A 12,524-nucleotide genomic window follows, 5' to 3' on the forward strand; every position below is an offset into this window, starting at 1 on the left:
GTGGGATTCGACCCTCACTCACCTGAGGTATTACTTGGACGACTCGGTGCACTTGCCGGTTCAATTGTGCGGAGTTTAATTCCATGCACCAGTATCTCATTGATGCGTGGTAGAAGTTAGGCCAATTAAGAGATTGTAATATAAGAACAACGTTGCGAGTATAGCTCTTAACCAGCTAAAATCCGTCTCATCAATTTAGAAAGGTGTCACAAAATTTAGAATAAAAATAGTGGAAGTATGAGTCCCAGGTCGTCTCCCAACGAGTTGCTAGAAAGGGTGCTAAGTTATTAATTAGGAGTTTTCCAAGAATTTTGAGAGTTGAATGACAGAAAATAAATAATTATAATTAAGTGCAATGAAAATAAAAAAGAAATTTATATTATTCAAAATAAAAAGCCTTGACTGGGGGAATGATTAATCAGAAGTTCTATCCTTGTTGGAATTCTCTCAAGTGTAGTATAAAGAGGTTGTTATTTTCACTTAGTTAACCCTTACTAAATAAAGAAAAGTCAAGTGATTGAGCTAACTCTTATTTGCAAATCCTAGTCCTCTCCCTTGGGAAGGTCTAGCGTTAGTAAATACAGAATTAGCCAACAACTTCCAATTTTAACTAACCACTTGAGCATTCCAACTCAAGTGTCTCCTCTTAATCAACCCCCATATCAAGTAAGGAATCTACTCTATTGACATGGATACCATCTTTGTTATTGGGAGTTTGGAATAGAAAAGAAACATAATAATTTAAATAAAATAGAGATTCAAATTAATTAAGAGTAAAAGTAATCCTTTGCATTAACAATCCATGAAAATAATCCAATTACCACTCTAAACAAGAATTAAGAATATGGAATAAATAAAAGAGTAAGTAAGGAAATAAACTAGAATAGTATCTTCAACGGAGGTGATGACTCTTCAATATCCAAAAGCAAAAGCAATAAACTATGAAACTATGAATGTAAAGAAACCTAGAGGAAGAGTAGTTTCTCTCTAGATTCAGATTTAAAATCCTAAAAACTATCCTAATGAGAATGTGTGAACGTGTCTTGAGTCTCTGCACGTTCCCTAGCTTTATTATGTGTTTTTGGGCCGAAAACTGGGTCAAAACGAGGCCCGAAATTGCCCCCAGCATTTTCTGTTATTTCTGCAGATCGCGCAGGTCACGTGTACGCGTCAGTCACACGTGCGCGTCATTGGCAAATTTCCTTGTCACGCGTACGCGTCGTCCACGCGTGCGCGTCTTTTGTGCAGACTCCAATCCACGCGTACGCGTCAGGCACGCGCACGCGTCGCTGCAAATTTCTCCATTCCGCGCGCTCGCGTGAGCCAGGCGTGCACGTCGGTGTTCGCTGGTTATCTCTTTAGTTTCTTGTGTTCCTTCCATTTTTGCAAGCTTCCTCTCCATTCTCTAAGCCATTCCTGCCCTATAAAGCCTGAAACACTTAACACATGGATCACGGCATCGAATGGTATAAAGGAGAATTAAAATACACAAATTAAAGATCTCTAGGAAGCGAGTTTTCAATCATAGGACAAAACTAGGAAGGGATTATGAAATCATATAAATCATATGAATAAGTGGGTAAAGACTTGATGAAACCACTCAATTAGACACAAGATAAACCATAAAATAGTGGTTTATCACTCATCAACATCATTAATATTGATATTCTTTTCATTTGACCATCTTTATAATTTTTCTTTAGCAGTCTCACTTCGACGTTCAGTTGTCATATCTTTCTCATATATCTCTCTAAAAATATTCAAGTGATAAAGAGGTTTTCCTTTAATCTGTCTCAGTTTGGGATTTGATTGAAAACAAAAAAAAATAATTATAACATAGTATACATTTAGAACATATACAAACAAATGCTAACAAAAACTAATATTAAATAAAAGCGTCATACATACTTTTATTAAAGCTTTTCATGCTTCTAAGGTAGTCTCAAATGTCTTAGTAGTTTCATTCCATGCTATTTCATTTTTTGATTCTAATTTTTTTGCTATTACCATTTGCTCTTTGAGAGTCCTTAAACGATTTTGTACTTTGGTCTTATTAAGACTTAGAAAATTTTTCATTAATATTTTCTACTGCTTTTCTATAAGTTTCTGTTGAAAATGCTCTACCTTCATTTTGTCCCTTATTCTTTTTTTTTTCTCTGAGAACTTCAAATAACAAACCATCCATGTCTATATGGTCCATCTAAAATATGCATCTAGTTTATTTTCTCCTTTAACATCAACAACTTTCTGAGTATCTATTCTGCTACCTATTTTTATATCCATAACAAATTTGTATCATAAAATGCACCAATAATTAAAAATGTGACATGTTAAAAATAAATATCAAACGATACATTGCATAAACAAGTAATAATGCAAGGAAGCTTCTATGGTGGGAAAAAGTATATTATGGTCCTTGAAGGACTAGGATTGGTCATTAAATTTAAAAAAAAAAAAATTGGGGTCAATTTGAGATATAGTAATTATGCATTGACCTTTCCTTTTTAATGATGTGGCGATAAAATTGCAACACTAAGACAAGTTAGTGTTAACGTCCACAAAATTTTTTTTAAAACTAACAGAGTTTGGCAGAGAGAGAGTGAGAGACAAAGTCGAAGAAGTTGCTGCTGCTTGGGGCATCTCTTGAGGCGGAGGGATCGTCGAATGCGCACGTCTTAGCACCAATATTGCAACCCAGCGAGGAACACAATGGCGGAACTCATGAATGAGGTACGTTTTGCACAACGCTATTTTCGGTTGGTGTTTAGGGCATTCAGATGAGATCCATTGTTGAAGTTGTTATGCGGCTCGTTTGTGTTCAGTTGTTTTTATTGCATCATTTACTTGATGAAATTAGTTTTGACGTCCACGATTAGTTTTGAATTGAATCATGTTGGATTAGTTGTGGCCCTTTTGATTTGGGAGATCTGAAAAGGTTATCGATGAGTATAAATTTTGGAGAAACATTAGCTGCTAACAAATGCAGAAAAAAATTGGAAAGTATGTGTGTATAATCTGTAGAGAAATGTTGGCTCTTTAACATATCAATTTTTCATTTGAATGGGTCTACTATAGGGATAATGTTATTAATTAAGTACTTCACATAAAGTTATATCACAATTCTAATAATATGGATGCATAAAGCCTAAAATAAATGCATTCTGAATGTTGTTTAACTTAATAGGAATTATACACATTCATCGATGAACTAATATATATGCTAAACGGAAGCTTCTAACGTGAGGAAAAAATTTTCTGGTTCTTAAAGGAGGTCATCCAGGAAATCTGAATAGTTGAGTTTGCATAATTTCTGGAACCCGAGCAAGATTCCATGGCAGACGTCACAAACGATGAGGTATGTTGTTCAAAATTTGGGTTATAATAGTGTTTACGGAATTACGATGATATCGATTATGGTTAGTGATGTAGGTTATGAATGTTGACCCCAGTTGTGGTGTTGTGCACTATTTAATTTGACCATTGCTGATGTACATCTGATTGGGCTATTTTGTGTCTATATCGATGTTGTTTTTGTTGTTAGTGGACAGGGTGAAGGGGAAGGGGGTTGCAGGGTGGTAGTGTGGTGGCTGGAATTTGTTGTTAGTTGAGTCACTGCACCATATTATTCTTTGATTATTTTGTGTCTAGTGTGATGTAGTGTTTGTTGCGACCGTTTTGTTTTTTTTTAATAAATTGAAGTATGGTGTTTGTTGTAAGGTGAGGGTGGGGTGGAAGGAAGCTATGCAGTATCTTCTAATTTTTGAAGAGAGTCTAGAGTACAAGTGAAGTCTTTGTCTATGTTGTTAACTTAGATTTGGGTTATAGTCGTTGTTTAGTATAATTAGCAGTTGTGATTTATGCTTTTTCATGTAATATGGTGGAACAGGTGATCACAAGCGAGACCATGTTTGTTGAGGATGAAGAAATGAGGTTTGGCAAGGAAGAAGAAATCAACATTGGTGAGGACACACATGGACAAGAAGAGTCGGTAATCATTCTAGACAATATTAGCTCATTCGACTGGATCAATTTTATATCGTTGACATCGGATCAGATGCGGGGATTTGAGTTTGTAGACTTGCAGCCAGCTTATGACTTCAATGAGTATGTGCACATCAATGGGTTCTCGGTTCGGTGGTCCAAGGTTGGGGGAAGCACGAAGGTTAGGTCGGAGGGAGAAATTTTGTGGCAAATATTTGTATGGTCGAGACAAGGCGAGTGAAAGGGCAAATACACCTATCGAGTTGATAAGAAAATGGATCATTGACCAATCACACGATGCATGTGTTATGTACGTATAAAGATTCACCTTGACAAAAGAACCGGGCGATGGTTCGTAGAATTCTTTTCTGATCAACACAACCATGACATGTTGGATGCAAGGTTCTGGGGGTTGTTGCATTCTCATCGAGCAATTAAAGAAGGGGAACTACACCAAATTAACTGCATGAGAAAAGTCGGGATGCAGGTTTCAACCATATTTCGTGCATTTGCTAACCAGTCCGATGGATTTGATACAGTTGGATTTGAAATGAAAGACATATATAATGCCATAGAAAATCAAAGAAGAGCTGGAGCAACCAATATGGAGTGTGATCTTAAGTATTTGTGCAGTTTAAAGAGCAATGATGCTAGTATCTTTTGGAAGTACTCATTAGATGATGAGAGGAGGTTGCAGAACATATTCTGGTGCGGTAGAACTAGCCATTATGATTTGATGTGACATACGGAAAGAATCGGTACAAGTGCCCGTTAGTGATATTCTCAGGAGCTGATCATCATATGCGGACATTGGTTTTCGGGTGCATTATTCTTAGTAATGAGGCTGGGGATAGTTATGTGTGGTTGTTGAACGCATTTCTTGAGGCAATGAAAGGAAAGGAAACGCAGTCTGTGATGATAGATGGTGATCTCGCAATGAAAAATGCAATAAGTGTTGTCTTTCTAAGTGCGCATCATAGGCTTTGCAGTTGGCACCTGCTACGAAATACGACGCCTAAAGTCGGGCAACCTAGGTTTTTCAGCATGTTTCGTTTATGCCTTATGGTTGATCTTGAGGTTGATCAATTTGAGTGTTTATGGAGTGAGATGGTGGAAGAGCTTGTCTTAGAGCATCATGCATGGGTTACTAACCTATATAAACGAAAATATATGTGGTCTAACACTTATATTCAGGAAAAATTCTTTATTGTCCTGAAGACAACCTCTCGATATGAGGCACTTAATATGCAGATAGGGAAATTTATTGGAAATGGTTACAACCTTCAGGAATTCATTGAGCATTTTCAACATTACCTCGAGTTCATGAGAAGGCGAGAGCTGGTTGCAGATTACAAGTCTGCGTATATGGACCTGTGTTGAAAACAAAAATTGGAGGCGTTGGAAAGGTATGCAGCGGCAATCTACACAAAAGAGGTTTTTCAAATTTTCCAAGAGGTTCTTCTTTTGGTCAGTAATGTTAGGGTACTTTCAAGCAAGAAGACAACCTCATGCACCCTGTTTGAAGTCACGATGTACTGCCAACAAAGGTCCTGGAATGTTGCATGGACGGAATTGGATGAGGAGTTTACTTGCTCATGCTTGCAGATGGAGTCTTTTGGCATTCCATGTGTTCACATACTAGGTGTGTTGGTGTATCTAAACATCACCGTCATCCCTGCTTTGCTAATATTGGAAAGGTGGACAAAGAAAGCCAAACAACCGATGCTAAACAATGTTAGACGTGTTGGAGAGATTCCAAATGCTGCTTACATTAGTATGCATGTAGTAATGCTTGACAATTGTAGAGACTTGATTAGATTGTCATGTTGTTACTTTGAAGATTATTTTGGGTTGAAGAATAAAATTGCCAACGAAAGGGTAGCTTTAAGAGAGAAGCATCGCTTAAGGGTCGGGGCTGTTGATGCGGGTAACAGGCTTGGTGTTAAAGATCCTTTACGGGCAAGGCACAAAGGATGCGGGCAATGTGAAGTAACGTCCAAGGGAAAGATCCGAAGGGTGCAATGAGGCCGCAAGTATGGCAAGGCAGGGCACAACTCTCGCAAGTGCGGTGGTACGTTTGTTAATGGCAGTCGGGATGCTTCAACGGCTCAAAAAGATTGGTAGACCATGGATGTTGTCCAAGAGGAGGATGACATGGATGAACCAAATGTAAGTCCGTGTTGTTCAGATCTGTGGCTTACGATGCTTTAGGAATTGCTTCATGTGTGTATTTTTTTTATATACTAGAATGGTGATGAATTCGACCTCTAAGGGAAAAATCTACGTATTATGTTCAAAGGATGATACGGATGGTACCGTTAAGCCGGAAAAAATATCGTTGATCATGCGTGAGTCATCCTCAAATCTATTATGCAATATGAGATGATACGGATGTGCTTCAGTACTGTCTGATATGCCTCTTGTCTGACTATGCAATTAAATTAAGACCTATAGACTTAGTGAGCATGGATGTCTTATTAGTTACTATCTTATTATGGTCAAAACTAGATACAGGTTTGTTGTGTTAGTGTTAAAACTATATAGGGGTTTAAAGTGTTGTTCCATAAGGAACTGATGTTTGAGACACTGAAGTGGTGTTTGGTACCCTGCTATTATTTAGGTTTTATGTGGAAGTACGTTTACTTGCATTTTCTATTTAGGACTTCATGTGGAAGTATGCTCCATTTGATTCTCATTTTGATAAATTAAAATCGAAAACAACTGTTAGCTTAAGGATTACATAATTAAAGGTTGAAGGAGTAGATATGGATTACTGAGTTGAAGGTTGAAAGAGTAGATACAGATTACTGAGTTGAAGGTTGAAGGAGTAGATGTTGCATGAAAAGTTTCAATCACGAGTATTATACTTAATAAAAAACATAGAAAATAGAAACCTTATGTGCAAATGGTTGAGATGAAGAGTAGTAGTTAATAAATATGAAGCATGAGTGTAAAGTACAATTTTGTCATGTGCATGCCTCGTTTAACATCCCTTTGATTGCTTCCTCCGACCAACATATGGATGCATGCACATTGTAAATTGATCATGATTGTAGGTCCAAAATAAAGTGTATGGAGAAATTTCATGACATGAGAGTGATGGTCAGCTAATAACATAGCAACCACCATTTCAAGGTTATGGGGTTTCCTACTATTATTGCCAAAATGCCAGACACACAAAACACAACCTCTAATTTACTTCCACTTGCTTGCACATATAATAGTACCTAGTTCAAAACTTGATCCTAACACTAAATATACTTCTACTACACAGATGTCTACTAATAACATAGTGGATAATACGATTGACATTTCTTCAAGGAAGAATTTCAGCCGGGTCCAGTTGTTGTTCCAATCCACCATAGCACTCTGTAGGAATTTGTCCCTCATCTGGTTGACGTGCTATGTCGCTAAGCCTAACGCAATGTCGATGCAGATCTTATCCCAAGGAATTCTATGTTGTTGTTCTATCAAATCATTAAGTGAGGAAACAATATGCATTAGTTGTGCAAAAGTATGAGATGCCAAACAAAATGTTTAGATCGACAGATGACACAAACCTTCTTATGGTTAGGAGGGTTTAGAGTGAATGCTTGCTCCATCTGTAGCCAAAGCAAGATCCATAGCTTATCCTTGTAGCTATCAAACAAGTCCAACTCAGTTTTTTAACAATACAATATGTAATAGCCTCAACTCATACTAAGTGCAAAATGAGTTTGACAGCGTCATTACCAATTTCCCATATTAGAAAATGCGAGAACAAAATCAGTATTCCATTCTGCAAATGGAGGTTTACATCCTAGGAGGTTAAGGTCAGAGAACTTAACCTTTAGAATGTGGTCCAAAGTCCTGGCCTAGACAATCACCATAATTTGCACACATAAGGATAATGAATTGTAAAAAAAAAAAGTATCCTCTGATCTGTCCAATTAAGAATGTAAGTCTAAATTAATAGGCATAAAAATAAAGAGAATAACAAAAAAGTGATGATTAACATAAATTAGAACCAAAAACAAATTAATTTAAAAAAACACGAGCTGCAGTAAATACCGAAGATAAAAAAAATTAACAATCGATGACAACAACAATACTAACAGTGAAACAACAACAAAAGGAGTAACAAAAATGAATAACAATTATCATCTTTCTTTAAGAAGTTAAAACTTAAGCGAAACCACAAAAAGACGCGTGCTGGTGATCGAGACAAAACACCACGAGGAGCGACCGCGTTGACATCGATGGAGCTGCCACGAACGACGAAGCTGCTGAATAGGATGAGGTAAAGATAGTGGAGATGGGAGATGAGTATTGTAAGAATTTCAGATTGACATTTTCTTTTTTGTGAGTGTTGCTTGTTAATGAAAGACCGAGGCCCAAAATGGGTGCTGTTCACCTTTTTTAGTTTATGCCATACTATATTGTTCCCTTTTTTTTGATAGAGTATGAACTAAGAAAAGGTATTGGATTCCTCTTCTGTCTTTTCATGTCTGCATAACACACCGGCCCAAAACAAGTATTGGCCTAATATTTTGTGTATGGTATCGTTGGTGGCACCCATAAAAAAGGCCAAAAAATTGCAACAAATTTAGGCAAAAATTTTCAAAAAAAATTAAGCACAGAGTCAACCAAACACAATTGAACCAATGATACTCACCACAACTTTGGGTGCATATTTCCTTCTGATCATTGTATCGTCAATGGGGTAGCTATCTAGGAGCCAGATCTTCCCACGTTGTATATTGACAACCATCAAATAGAAGTGATCTTCCCCATCCAGCTTTAGACTGTCTTTTATTTGAACGTACACCTATAAAAGGGGCCAATGTCAGACATGATGGAGTTAACAAAGTTTCTATTCGCCAAGATATTAAATGAAATAAACCCTAACGTATTTTAGCATGTTGGGTGCTGGAAGCCAGTCTCTGCTAACGAGTGCTTCGATTTGTACATCACTAATGTTGGGATTCAGAGCGAACTCCTGCATACATGCATGGTTTCATGCTTAATACAACATGAAGGCATAATAAAGAGGTATTGGAAGTCTTGCAAAATGTTACCAAAAAGGATAAAGGAAGTGACCACACTGTGCGTTGCTGCAACTGTGATTGGGTCTATGCCGTCTTGAAGGCGATGAGTTACATAATGTACGCTGATGGTTCTTGGCCTGGCAGCAGGCAATTAAAGTCTTCCCTCTGAAGCTTCATATCCCCTCGTTTATATTCATCGAGTCTCCAAATATGTAAGCTATTGATTGGGCCTCATCCAAACAATACCTCATGGCCTTCGTTATCTTCAATTGAGAATGAATGAACTGAAAAAACTAATAACGCTGCTTAGAGAAAAGTATGACATTTGAATTCTCGCATGTAAACAACAATGTCATGTTGAACTAATTGGCAGGAAGATGACCCCAACTGGTGTAGAGGAGATTTAGGAGGGTGACTCCCTTCGGGGCCTTCTAATCTTGCCAAATTTTTTCATGTCTTTGGGTGATTCTAGTGTTAGTTTAGGAAGTTTTGTTGGATTCAGATTTACATCGACACGACTAACTGAAGTCCCAATACCATCTCTAAGTCTAGCCTGAAGAACGAAGCATTAAGATGTTTATGTGCCAAGACAACAAGGTATATCAATCACACTGTTTTAACAATAAAAAAGATGAAACTTCACTAGTCCCTTGGTGTGGGTGGGGATGTAAGGTTGTGAAACCGCATGATGCAGAATCACCTCGAAGGCACGAATGCTTATGGCTGGGGTCTTTAGTGCATTTGCAGCTTCCACTTATATCATGGCCCCGAACATGATGTATCGTCATTCCACATGCCACCGAGACTTGGTAGAATGGGGGTATCATCGTCACTTCTAGTAGGTGGGATCTTAGTGCATGGGACATCGGAGCAACTCTCCACCACATTATCTGGCAACCGCAAGGAGTTTTTGTACACTCCATGACGATGCTATCAACGCCGGTGACAGTAACATTGGTTGGACCCCTTCTTTCACGTGATGGAGCCCCTTGTGGAAGACCTACGAATATTTCCATGCACGCCTCCACCAATGTGAGGCCCCTCTTCATTTCATCAGCCATACGACCAAACTGTTCTGCATTCTTCTGATGTGCCTATATTGCAAAACAAACACCTGAGAAAACTAAAAACGCAATGAAAACATCGGTATGTTGGTAGATGTGGTGGGGGTATACATCTAACACCTTCGAAAGGTACTTTGAATGGATAATTTAAATATACACACAAAAAAAAAGCTCAAACAAGAAATATTGTACCCACACAGTTCTAACTTCATACATCTCTGTCCAAAATAATAATAATAATAAATTCACACCTCCACTTTTCCATAGCTGAACACTACAAATTATTTATTACCTCTGAAATTGTGGGGTATGTCAAAGGGCTATGCTATAATTGCTTAAATTGTCTTGCACATCAATATCACTCTTTTGATGTGTATGTTTCTATAGCCACATCCATCAATGTGACGTGACTAAAAGGTGAGGGGGGAGGGAGACGAGGTGTGACATATGCTTTCTAGAAATACGCAACCAATGGTTTTATGGGCCGAAAAGATCTTTCCTTAGCAAGTTCTGAAGGTTAATGTTATTTACTTTTTTCCCTAAAAAAAAGACATGATCAATTAAGAAAATTTAACAATGCTGTCATGATTTATCAGGTAATTAAAAAAATCTTATTCCTGAAAAATGACCCACTTTTTGTATTTTTAGACTCATATTTGTTGTTATATCCAAGATTTGAATCCTTAACCCTCCTGAGGCATCAAACAAATTAGTCGATGAAAATTTAAAACCTTTTCAGTGTACCCTTCCCCTTCCCCCCCTCGAAAAAATAGGCGTGATTTACAGCACCTTTAATGATGTTCCATAGTCCTCAGTGATCGACAATTTTCAAGGGAATATTAGCAGATACATGATCAACGGATCATACACGAATAGATAACCGAAACATCAATGTTTACCATGACTAACTGGTTACCATAATTATATTCATCTCAAAGTATTTACAGCCTCTAAGACACTCAGTACCGGACAAGTAAGACGAATTCATACAACACAAATCTACTTAAACTGACACAACACAAGGATACATCGTGCACAAAAAAATCCATAAAGGAACCCAAGCTTACCTAAACTCTAACATCAAAACCCTTGATGCTTACACGGATATTCGTCCAAGGCACCATAACCCGGCGGGTCACTTTTGGAGCATGTGCTTACTTTTGGCATTTCTTTACAGTGAATAGTGTGGAGAGTTGTTCCATTACCCCCGCTAGTTGCATTAGAAGCTCAAACTTTTCAACCTCAAGCTGCGAAACACAGCCTTCCAAGGACGCAATGGCCTCCTGTAACAAGGGTATAACGTCAGCATCTGCATCCACCACCACAATAATTTCGTAAACAGCACACGGATAGTCAGGATAGTCATTGCTTTGATTTGCCCAAATTAACATGAACATCAAATCCCTTAGGGGACCGATACTTACCTTCTGACGTCGTGCCTTCAACTGCAACCTGTCGCTAATGAATTTTGGGTTTCTACTGCCGGCTGCTGGATGAGAGTCTCATGGTGAAGAAAGCGGCCCCGAGTAGGCTCCACCTCCTAGGTATAGTAGCTGCCACCTCCAGCATGGAGGCCACTTCCTTTTCGTGGAGCAGCATACCCACCGACTGGAACACCTTTGACCACAGATACAAGCTAAAGTACACCACTACTTGAAGATCCACTTCAGCCCCTCTTCAAAGGTGGGATATCTCTGGTGAAGATTCCTAGGAAACTCGGATATCTCGGGTTCTACTACCTCCCCTGTGTGTTCAGAGTGGCTTAGGAACTAATGAATGAAGAGAAAATTGGGGGAGGGATAGTAATTATGTAGGCAGAGGGTAATTCTTGGGTTGAAAAAGCCTTTTTGCCAGCGACGAGTGTCTCCAAATCACATCACTTAGCAAGTAATAATTACATTTCTTGTTAAAATTATAAATTATTGTTGTAGTACATTTTCTTAAAATGATATTATTTTATATTATAATTTGTTTATTCAACTGCTCTCCATTAACAATTTTTTTTAAATGTTATATATAGAAAACTGAATTAAATTGCAAGAACAGGGACAAAAATATATATATATATATATTGAAATTAATTTTGTTGAATATCATTAATTAAACTAAAAATATAACTCAGATAAAAAAAATAAAAAAACTTAGTAGACAGTTTCATTCTTAAAATATTATTCACTATATTTAATTATCAAAAATAAAATTTTTATTTTTAATATTTGAACTTAAAATATTTTGATTAAATTATGAATAAATTATTATACTAACTAATTTTACATTGATTTATTTTTATACACATTTAATAGTAAAAGAGGGAATCGTCTGGCACGTTAACACCTAAGGATGCACTAATCTTTAGATTTTATGATTTGAAACTAGAATTATATATAAATATTAGAAAAAATAAACCTGAATATGAAAAGTATGTTTATATAAAATATTGGGCAACTCACGT

The 12,524-nt window shown here is 37.3% G+C and overlaps 2 protein-coding genes and 2 long non-coding RNA genes across 5 annotated transcripts; 2 read left to right on the forward strand and 2 right to left on the reverse strand.

The window, feature by feature from the left end:
• Positions 1 to 2,327: 2,327 nt before the first annotated feature.
• On the forward strand, positions 2,328 to 6,636 carry LOC140179633 (uncharacterized). Of its 2 annotated transcripts, none has more exons than XM_072218890.1 (3): positions 2,328 to 2,730; positions 3,269 to 3,355; positions 3,887 to 6,636. In XM_072218890.1, exons 2-3 carry the CDS (start codon positions 3,332 to 3,334, stop codon positions 4,220 to 4,222), a joined length of 360 nt encoding a protein of 119 aa, XP_072074991.1. In that variant the 5' UTR covers positions 2,328 to 2,730; positions 3,269 to 3,331; the 3' UTR covers positions 4,223 to 6,636. The 2 variants fall into 2 exon arrangements, with proteins under 2 accessions (XP_072074991.1, XP_072074992.1); XM_072218891.1 differs by having other exon boundaries at positions 2,551 to 2,730; positions 3,185 to 3,355.
• On the forward strand, positions 4,463 to 5,361 carry LOC140179164 (protein FAR1-RELATED SEQUENCE 5-like). The gene is made up of 2 exons (XM_072217819.1): positions 4,463 to 4,694; positions 4,769 to 5,361. Exons 1-2 carry the CDS (start codon positions 4,463 to 4,465, stop codon positions 5,359 to 5,361), a joined length of 825 nt encoding a protein of 274 aa, XP_072073920.1.
• Positions 6,637 to 6,890: 254 nt separating the features above from the next.
• LOC140179634 (uncharacterized) lies at positions 6,891 to 8,475 on the reverse strand. Its single transcript, XR_011873308.1, has 3 exons — positions 7,714 to 8,475; positions 7,542 to 7,620; positions 6,891 to 7,448 (listed from the first exon to the last, which is right to left on the reverse strand). It is a non-coding gene; the product is annotated as an uncharacterized lncRNA (long non-coding RNA).
• Positions 8,476 to 8,635: 160 nt separating this feature from the next.
• LOC112750000 (uncharacterized) lies at positions 8,636 to 11,888 on the reverse strand. The gene is made up of 6 exons (XR_011873309.1): positions 11,497 to 11,888; positions 11,140 to 11,381; positions 9,709 to 10,102; positions 9,039 to 9,292; positions 8,870 to 8,959; positions 8,636 to 8,788 (listed from the first exon to the last, which is right to left on the reverse strand). It is a non-coding gene; the product is annotated as an uncharacterized lncRNA (long non-coding RNA).
• Positions 11,889 to 12,524: the final 636 nt, after the last annotated feature.

This window comes from Arachis hypogaea, chromosome 15, assembly GCF_003086295.3.
Source record: "Arachis hypogaea cultivar Tifrunner chromosome 15, arahy.Tifrunner.gnm2.J5K5, whole genome shotgun sequence".
Taxonomy (NCBI): Eukaryota; Viridiplantae; Streptophyta; class Magnoliopsida; order Fabales; family Fabaceae; genus Arachis; species Arachis hypogaea.

What these genes read in the sequence shown, in the direction of transcription:
- LOC140179164 (XM_072217819.1), top strand. Translation starts at nt 4,463, where the DNA reads ATGCAGGTTTCAACCATATTTCGTGCATTTGCTAACCAGTCCGATGGA. An exon ending in GCAGAACATATTCTGGTGCG is followed by an intron (nt 4,695 to 4,768) that starts GTAGAACTAGCC and finishes TGATATTCTCAG; the next exon opens with GAGCTGATCATCATATGCGG.
- LOC140179633 (XM_072218890.1), top strand. Translation starts at nt 3,332, where the DNA reads ATGGCAGACGTCACAAACGATGAG. An exon ending in CAGACGTCACAAACGATGAG is followed by an intron (nt 3,356 to 3,886) that starts GTATGTTGTTCA and finishes ATGGTGGAACAG; the next exon opens with GTGATCACAAGCGAGACCAT.